This window comes from Heteronotia binoei, chromosome 6, assembly GCF_032191835.1.
Source record: "Heteronotia binoei isolate CCM8104 ecotype False Entrance Well chromosome 6, APGP_CSIRO_Hbin_v1, whole genome shotgun sequence".
Lineage (NCBI taxonomy): Eukaryota > Metazoa > Chordata > Lepidosauria > Squamata > Gekkonidae > Heteronotia > Heteronotia binoei.
Genome location: NC_083228.1, coordinates 22,780,222 through 22,789,766, shown reverse-complemented (window position 1 = coordinate 22,789,766; position 9,545 = coordinate 22,780,222). Strand labels below are relative to the sequence as shown.

The 9,545-nt window shown below is 45.1% G+C and overlaps 1 protein-coding gene across 1 annotated transcript; it reads right to left on the bottom strand.

Moving 5' to 3' along the window:
• Window positions 1-8,441: 8,441 nt before the first annotated feature.
• On the bottom strand, window positions 8,442-9,134 carry LOC132573294 (membrane protein BRI3-like). The gene has a single exon (XM_060240799.1). It carries the CDS (start codon window positions 9,132-9,134, stop codon window positions 8,721-8,723), a length of 414 nt encoding a protein of 137 aa, XP_060096782.1. The 3' UTR covers window positions 8,442-8,720.
• Between the last annotated feature and the right edge of the window lie 411 nt (window positions 9,135-9,545).

Genomic DNA, 9,545 nt, shown 5'->3' with positions numbered 1-9,545 from the left:
ACCAACTCATGTTCCAAAATTTCTCGATTTCCAAATCTAGTCAACTGTCGGGTTGCAGGACTCTCCACATTCCCCCCTCCACAGTATGCATCTAAGACTTTTTAAAAATTCATGCACCCCAAAATGTAGAAGGAACGTGTTTGCAAACATGTGTGTCATGCAGTTACACCGGTCAAATGCCTGAGAGAAGCTGGAGCTCCCTGTAAACTGCTTTGTTCCAATGTGTGAACCATGTTCCCAATCTAACTTTAGCAGAGCCAGCTGAGATTGTGCATCCTTAAATATATGCATTCAATTCAGTAGAGCTAGATGCCTATCACAGCATACATTTATAGGAACTATAAGTCTGATTTCTGTTGCTAGATTTCGGCCATGATGTGGGAAATGGTACTCACTTCCCATCGATTGGTTTCAATTTAGACTGCCAAGCTGCATGAGAAATGTAAGAAACGACTGGATCTTTAGGAACCATCCCCACATTTTCCTGGCAATTGCTCCTCACTACAGACACAAGACATTTGTGAACTGAGAGGCACAATCCTTTGCCTTCATTACAGAAGAAAGGATCTTTGAAATGAAATCTGGAGAGGAGACGAATGAGAGGTGATATGATTACTGTCTTCAAGTACTGGAAGGGCTGTTATACAGAGGATGGTGCAAAATTGTTTTCGGTGGCCCTAGAAGGGTTGAAATTAAATTAAAAGTGTTTCCAGCTAAATATTAGGAAGAACTTTCTGACAGAGTGGTTCCTTGATGGAACAGGCTTCCTCAGGAGGTGGTGAGCTCTCCTTCTTTGGAGGTTTTTAAACAGAGGTTGATCACTGTGGAGAAACGCCATCTTAGTTGGGAGGGAACATGAAACTGCTAAGCAGGCTTTGGCCTAGCCTCCCTCCAACCCCCCCTCCCTTCCAGAGCCAAACCAGCAACTCTAGGGGGAAAGCCTCCTAGAGCGGCAGGAAGTTCTTTTGTCCTTTGCATTTGAGTTAACCAGGAAGAAAGGCAGTCCTCAGCTGGCGCTCAAAGGAGGAGGTTGTGAGCATGGGGGCTCCTGACTGTGGGATAGGCCTACTCAGGAAAAGGAGGCCCCCAGGCAGTCAGACCAAGTAAGTCATCCACAAAGCAGGGCAAGTTTAGACCAGGGACAGTAGGATGCGTTTATAACCACCTTTTCTTTGTCATGCTGTTTGCTGTGCTGTGCTGTGCTGTGCTAACCTTTTACATGCAACTGTTTTTGTTTTGTTCTTCTTTTCTTTTCTTTTTCTCTTTTAATTAAAGATTTTTGCTGTTTTGAATGCTGGCAGTCAAACTCTGTACCACATAGATCCCCAACTGCTTTAGACCACGCTGCTTTAAGAAGGGGGCCCAGGGGAAGGGGGAAGGCATGCAGTTGGATAAGGTGCCAATCCTCCAGGGGTTCCCCGAAGAAGTGCTGTGGTCTCTGTGACACCCAAGTACTGGGTGGCAGAGGGCCTTGAGGCCTGGCCTCATAGCTGGAGAGGGGGATTGGGAGTCCTGTTCCTCTCAATCTGAACCCCTAGACTGAGCAGGTGGTGGCAGCGAGCCCAAGTGGAAGGAGGAGAAATAGCTCCTTCCAGGAGTTGGCGACTCAATAGGGAGTTGACGGGACCGGGTCTGAAGGCAGAATCGGGCCGGTTCTGTCACAATCACCATCTGACAGCAATGCTGATTCTGTGAATTAGTCAGATCATGAGAAGGAGGGGTTGGAAGGATTGCATCAATGCTTAGTTCTTGTGGCTGTTCCTTACATGGCCAGGGAAATGCTGGCTGCCACTTCAAGGTCAGTTTGACAAGGGATTCTGGAGGTTTTTGCTGTCTTCTGGGCATGGAGCAAGGGTCACTGAGGATGTGTGTGTGGGGAGGAGGTATTTCTGAAGTTCCTGCATTGTGCAGGGGGTTAGACTAGTGACCCTGGAGGTCCCTTCCAACTCTATAATTCTATGAAATCTACCAATGGTCAGACTTATGTATGGAGCACACACTTGCTTTCTCAACCACACAGTAACAATATTTGGATGGATGAGTGTATGAACCAGCCTAAAGATCTGCTGTGTCAGTTCTTACTACTTAAAGTCTAAAGATGACCTAGTCTTCTTTGTCAAAAACAAAGGAGTTGCAACCAGTGTCAGCGTGAGCCAGCTCACAGATTTTTAGCCTCCGGCTCACACATTTTTGTCTTAGCAAAGGAAGGATGACCCCAGAGCACACTAATTTATGCAGTAGCTCACAGCTTTAATGCCAGTAGCTCACGAAGTAGAATTTTTGCTCACAAGACTCTTCAGCTTAGAGGGAACACTGGTTGCAACACCAAATCCCTGTCCAGCAGCATTTTTTATTTGGGCTTCAAGACAATATTGCTGTGCATTCACCTGCCTTCTGGGATTTTCCTTGTCTCCCCAGTGGGATTCCCTAAGCCTGCCTTTGTACACTCTTTCCACAAAGATAATATCCGAGGCAGGTTTGGGATCGCTGAAGAGGGGATTATGCAGACATTCAAACCTGCCTGCCCACATCTGGCACAACTTCCCCTCACCCCTGCCATTTTTTCTGTCAGCAGGCTTTTTGTCATTCTTTTAAATCATCAGTTGTAGGTGTATCAATATAGTGCTCTAATGCTATAGCAATAGTCCTATCAGCAAACAGCAAAAAGCCTTCCAGTAACATGGAGGGAATGGCAGATGAAAGGGTAAAGCATCAAGAAAATCTCAGTATGGAGGTTCCATTGTCACGGGGAATGCCTTTGAATTTGCAGCAGCAGTGAGAGTAAAATGGGGAATCAGCCCTGGGTGGAAAGAACCCCAAACTGGGAAAATTAGAAATGGTTCCTGCAGTTTTGTCAGGTTACTTTTAGACATTTCCCCCCCCATCAAGTCACATATTACTTATGGCAGCCTCATAGGGTTTTCAAGGCAAGAGATGTTTAGAGGCGGTATGCCATTGTCTGCCTTTGCATCATGACCCTAGTGTGCCTTGGTGGTCTCCCATGCAAATACTGGCCAGAGCTAAGCTTGCTTAGCTTCTGACATCTGACAAGATCAAGCGAGCCTGGCCTATCCAGGTCAAGGCACTGATATAAAGACTGCAAACTCTGATATGGTCATTACGGAATCCACCCCTTTGACTCCTAAACTTTTAATTCTTGAGCTTGATTCAGTAGATTTGCATGGAGGGTTGCAAGGATGTCACATCCCATGATGTTCCACTGATGACAGCAATATGACAATATGATATTACAGGAATGGTGAAAGGAGATGTGCCAGATGAGTTTAGGGTTAAGGTGCCAAAACGGTAGACTAGAAGGGGCATCAGTATTCCATAGTGGAAATTTTCTTCTATGGTAGAATCCTCTATCCAGTGCCACACAACCTGTTTACCTGTTACAGGTCAGCTACAATAAATATGCCACCAACTTACTACGAGAATGGATATACTTTCTGTACTAGTGTTTGATCCTTTCTTTGTGAGCATTCCAAAGCTACCTTCTACATCAGGGGTGGCCAACAGTAGCTCTCCAGATGTTTTTTGCCTATAACTCCCATCAGCCCCAGCCAGCATGGCCAATGGCTGGGGCTGATGGGATTTGTAGACAAAAAACATCTGGAGAACTTCTGTTGGCCACCCGTCTACATTACATACTGCCTTCAGTTCTGTCTTGCCTCGCAGTTTTTTCTAGCTTCTACATTTGTTTTGTGCAAATGATTACCGACACCACTTTCATCCTGCTGTCGCCCCACGGTTCTCAAAACTTGTTTTGGCCAGGAGCTTTTTCCAGATCTGGATCTAAGTCCTAATTGTAGAACTTTTCCTTCAGGTTTCCAAATTCCTCCCCAAACCTCCATAGTTTGCATTTCAATGTAAGATTCTTGTTTAATTTACATCTCAGTGTGTGCTCCAAGGTTCCAGTTTAAATTTGTATGAGGATCGTAGTTCAGTCATGACATGGCCCCATCTTCAACACTATGAAAGAATCTGTAGAGGTTTTTGATGAGTGAAAACAATTGTCACTTTTAAATTAAGGCAAAGTTAGTTTTGTTAAACATATTGAGCTTAAGGGGAATATTGCAGAGGCACCACTATCTCATGCACAGCCTGTAGAACTACAAAATGCCATTTTAAAGAAAAATATAGCCCAGAAGTGCATTAAACAATACAAATACAGAAGTAAAAATCCACAGATTACACTGTTTTATTCATAAAGGTGTGAAAGCAGAATCAATTTAGGAGATGTGGATCTATAGCAGGCAGATTGAGTACTTACAAAATCTGGATGAAACCTGAGTGTAGAAACGGCCAAAGTCCTCCCTGTTAAGGATTCCCGCATAGTCCAAGAAAGATTCCAAGCAAATTCCATGGACTGACTCAAAAAGCATTTTAAATAAATCATGAATGAAAAGTTTCTTTGTTAATTGTCTGTTTTGTTCCTTGACCTGGCAACCTCTGCACTTTTTGAAACTCTGTTTGTTGGCAATTAGTTAACTGAGCAACATAACACAGATTCAGTAAACAAAGCACGAAAAGTTGAAGTGTGAAGTACTCAATTAATTTGGCACTGATTGTAAATACAGAGACTTGCTAATGCATATCAATGTTCAGCTGACACATTTCAAAGAGGTCAATTTCAGCTGTGCTGGATGCGGCTTGTTCCAGTTTGTGACAGCAGCAGGATTCTCAGATTTGAGATTGGACTGAGGTCAGGTAGCCAGGAGACACTGAAATGCTTAAGACAGCCAGTAATGCCGTGACCTGGAGAGTCCAGGGAAGTCTGATCTTGTCAAATCTCGGAAGCTAAGCAGGGCCAGTCCTGGCCAGTATTTGGATGGAATACCAGGGTCATGATGCAGAGGCAGGCAATGGCAAACCACCTCTTAATATCCTTGCCTTCAAGCCCCACTAGGGGTCACCCAAAGTCAGCTTGACTTGATGTAAAAAAAAAGCCAGTAACCACACTGTGCTAACCATAGTTTGCTGTCAAATGAAGATTTCAATCAGTAGCTCCCCATGTGTATAACAGGGTGCACAAATTGTTCATGAGGGAACTGCTAGAGTTCTACAAAACATGCATGAAACAAACAATTTAAGGTTCCTGAGAGCCCAAAGAACAAGCCTGCTTAGTAGGTTGACTGCTTCTCTCCACACAATATACAGATCTGGCTTTACCGCCTTCCAGTCAACTGCTATTGGGAAGAGATAAGTTTGTCCTAACTCTGCATTGGTTATGAGGCCGAATGGACTCTGCAGGAACCTCATTCTACCATGGAATGTAACCAGGTCTCAATTTGGATTGACAACTGCCTGAAGAAAAAACTGTTCCTTTCTTTTTAATACAGGCTTAATGGGATATTATTTACCTCCATGCCATGGAAAGCTTCAGCCTTTTTTAAAAGGACTAGACATTTTCTTTAGGCTTGTCAGCAACCTTAATCACTCCTGGGATGTATCAGAATTACCTGCCTGCATAGGATATCACTTGTTGCAACTTTGCAGAGTCGCTGTCCTCGGTATATGTTTTCCAGAAAGGGACATCCAGAAAAGCAGCTCAGGGCTTGGAGGGCTGGTATTTTTTATTCTTAAACTGTGTAAAGACAGAGCTTTTGGTGGGGGGGGGGGGGGGAGGACAGCTCCAGGGGCTTTCTCTCTCCTCTGCTTTAGTTATAAAGAAAGGGTTAAGGCCTTACAGGCTGCAGAAGTCCAGGCCCAGGACAGTGTGAGGCATCCCCTTTTCTGTTCCTCCTTTCTTCTTGTCTTTCAGCTTTTCCATCCATTGAGCTGACTTTTCCCTGGAGGCTTTTGCCACTAACCCCCACAGCCTTCTTCACTATATGTTTGTTGCTTTGGCCCAAAGGTTGCTGGCTTCTTCCTGTTTATTTTGGATCCGAGCCAATTTTAGTTAGTTAATTAATTAATTAACCTGTGGTAGTGTGCATAGTATAGCCAGGAGATCCTGAGATTGTCTGGCAGTCAGAAATTCTACCTCTTTTAGCATTATGCACCTCTAGGTGTTGTTGGACTTTTTTTTTAAAGGCAAGAGACGTTTCAGAGGTAGTTTGCCATTGCCATGCCCCTGCTATTCGTTGGAAGTTACCCTTCCAAATACTAGCCAAGGCCGACCCTGCTTAGTTTCCAAGATCTGAAAAGATCAAGTTAGCATGGGTATCTTTAGGTACTTTGCTTTATCTCATAAACATATGAAGCTGCCTTGTACTAAGTCAGACTCTGGGTCCATCAAGGTCAGTATTATCCACTTGGACTGACAGCATCTCTCCAAGGTTCAAGTCAAGGTCTTTCATATCATATACTGTTTGTGTAAAGTGCCATCAAGCTGCAGCTGACTGATGGCAACCCCAGCAAGGGACTTTCAAGGCAAACGAGGAGTAGAGGTCATTGGCTATTGCCTAATGTCATATACCGCCAGCTTCTTTTTAACTGGAGGTGCCAGGGACCAAACCTGGGACCTTTTGCATGCAAAGCAGATGCTCTGCCACTGAGCCACAGCTCCTCAATGAAGTTAAATGTCAAGCTGAAACTTAGTCAAACTCCTGTGTTTTGCTTAGGACTCAATGCTGATTGCTGTGCTTTCCTTTGGCTTTGCTCTTCTAAACAAAAGCAATGAAAATTATTATATAATAATAATTATCCTTTTTGTTTGTTTTAGTTAGTTGCATAGATTAGTGAAATACATCACTCCTAACAACTGCAGTTACATTTTAAATTACATTTTTGCAGCATTATGTCTGATGATCGATTAATACCATTAGCTGTAATTAACAGTGGAAAAACATTAGCATGGCATTTTAAACTGTAGCGCGTGATATTCATGCTATGGTTATTTGCTGTGTAGAAAATTCATCCAGGAATGAACATAGAACCAACAATCTGAATTATATACAGAACCAAAGACCTGGATTATATCAGGAACAAAAACTGCTGTAGGAAAAATAAATATTCAAGAGCTTTATGATAATACTTCCTATTCATTCCTCATGCTCTGGAAATTGCTTGATTACCAGCATATAGCCATAGTAGTTAATCGGATAGGATTGGGATGGGAAGACCTGGATTCAAATCACCGCTCAGACAACATCCATGTGTTACTGTGTATTATAATATCAAGATGGGTTTGTTATTTTATTTTGACTTTAACTGGAAATGTTTTTAGCCAGTCCAGTTATACATGAACACATGATGCTACTTATGGAATGTGAACATGGGTGCAATCACACTGGGAATCTGGCACGGCAGTATCCTGGCTGTGGAAAAGCCGGTGCTCTTTGATGCATGCCCCTACAATCACACACCCCTCAGCCTGCTGCCAGGAGAGGCACAGGCTGCACAAGCACAAGAGGGGCATTCAGACTGCTCCTGCACATGTGGGGTGGGTGCATTGCATACCCAGGCCATTCAGATAGCCAGGAAACGTGCCCCGCATGCATGTTATAGATTTGCTACTAGGACATTCCCAGCAGCTATTTAATCCAGTCCCAGTCTGTTCTACGACATGGTATTGTCTAAGTATAGGCAGGACTCAGGGGTCAGATGTGCGTGTGTGATCATGCACATTAAATCCGGAGGGAAGGCATGGCTGGGTTGGGACAAACCTCTCATGCGATTGCACTCTATCAGTCTACTGGCAGTAGCTCTCCAGGGTCTTGCACTTGGGGTAACAGGTAAAAGTCGTTGCTAAAAATAGGCTTGAGACAAAGCATGGAAAAACAGATTGAAAAGAAAAGTTTTATTTACAATTGAAGATGAAATAAAGGAGCCGTGATTTGGCTCACAACAGGAAAAGTGGGTGCAAATCAGATGCACGCCCAGGCATGGCTAGCTTCTAGCTACACTACACTGATGAGAGATGTATTGATTTGGAAAATGCAGACTTCACGTCTCCAGAATCCTACTTGAGGCAGCTTATGAGTAAAAACAATAATATTGAATTTAGGGTGCGGTCAGACGTCCAAAAAACCCCGCTACGGGCATGAGTTGAGCCCGCAAGCATGTCGGATTTTACCCGGACGTTCACACGTCCACATCTGTGAAGCGTGCTTAGCCCGTGCCCGTTCCACGCTGATGCGCCTTGCTCGCGGATTAATTTGCTACTGCTTTTAATCCGGAACAAGACGCTTCCTGAGCGCTCTGGAGCATCTGAACGGGCAATCGTTGCTGAGTCACAGCAGCGCTTCCCGCTTCCCGCCACAAACAAAATGCATATCACTGCGCCATCGAAGGAAGGAACTCGAAAAAATTGCTTATTAGCGGCTGTATTCCTAAGCTTAATTGGGGGGGGGGGGCTTCCGAAACGTGCGTGCCCGGCCTTTTTTTTAAAATATATTTTAGTTTATTGCGTAATAGCGATATATCGAAATCTCGATATGCGAGTATCGAGATTTCCAGCATGTGAGGCGATCTTTTCCGAAAAGTAGTGCAAAAAAAAAAAAAGAGCCATTTTTATTTAAATTTTTTCAAAAGGTGCATTTAAACAAGAAGCCGGGTAAGGATTTCGCGCCCTGCGTTAGACATGCCCCTGGAACAGCTTTTGCATGCAAAAGATTTCACTTCGTCACACTTATACAAAATCAGCTCTGAAGCATCAACGTGATTGTACATGGCATTTACATTGGGGGGGGGGGCAGGGAGGGAGAAAAGGTTCTACAATACAGTTACGGCTCCCCAAAAGCCTCTGTGCGTCTGTGTCGTCGATGGAGCCCTTAACCAAACGTCGCCCCGCAGTTAGGGCATCTCCGTTGCCTCAACGCAAGGCAGAAAAGAATTCCGATAGGGAAAAAGGCAATCGCGCAAAAGACGCCGAGACAGGTGAAGTGTGTCTTCCAGGACTCCGACTCTGCATGCTGGCAGCCACCTACTACTACAACCGAGGTAGTGGTTGTAGGTTGTTGGATTATCGTGTAGGTGGTGTTGGGGTAGGCATGCGGAGAAGCAGCAGGAGGAACAGCATAGGCTGCGGGGGACCCCGTGGGGTACGTGTAGGGCGGCGGCTGAAAGCCCGGCTGGACTGAAGGGATGGTCCCGTAGCCCCCCTGCTGCCCATACTCGTAGCCGCCTCCCTGGGCGGCCGGGCTGTAGGCGGGGGGTCTGTCTTGCAAGAGGGGCTTATTGTCCATTGCTCAGGCAGGGCGAGCCGCCCTCCCCAAGCCAGAGAATCGGCAAACGTTGCTGAGCCAACTTTTTGCACCCGGCTTTTGCAACGGGAGGAAAGGCAGGAGGCGCCCAGGGAGCAGCGCTAGAGCTGGAGAGCTTGCAAAATAAAATAAAATAAAATAATAACCGGCGCTTGCAAAAAGATCCCACCCCGCACACGCCCCGCAAGGCAGAGGCAATGCTAATTCGACACAACGATATATCGATATATCGATAGAGCTGCCGGGGAAACAAAAAAAAAAAGGTTTAAATAGCCGGAAACCCCGCTACTGCAAACGCGCATGCTCTCAGCAGAAACACACCCTCTGTTAGCCCAGCACTGCGCCTGCGCTAATGCGGATTGCCGCCATCTGAAAGAAGTTCCGGAGGGCGCT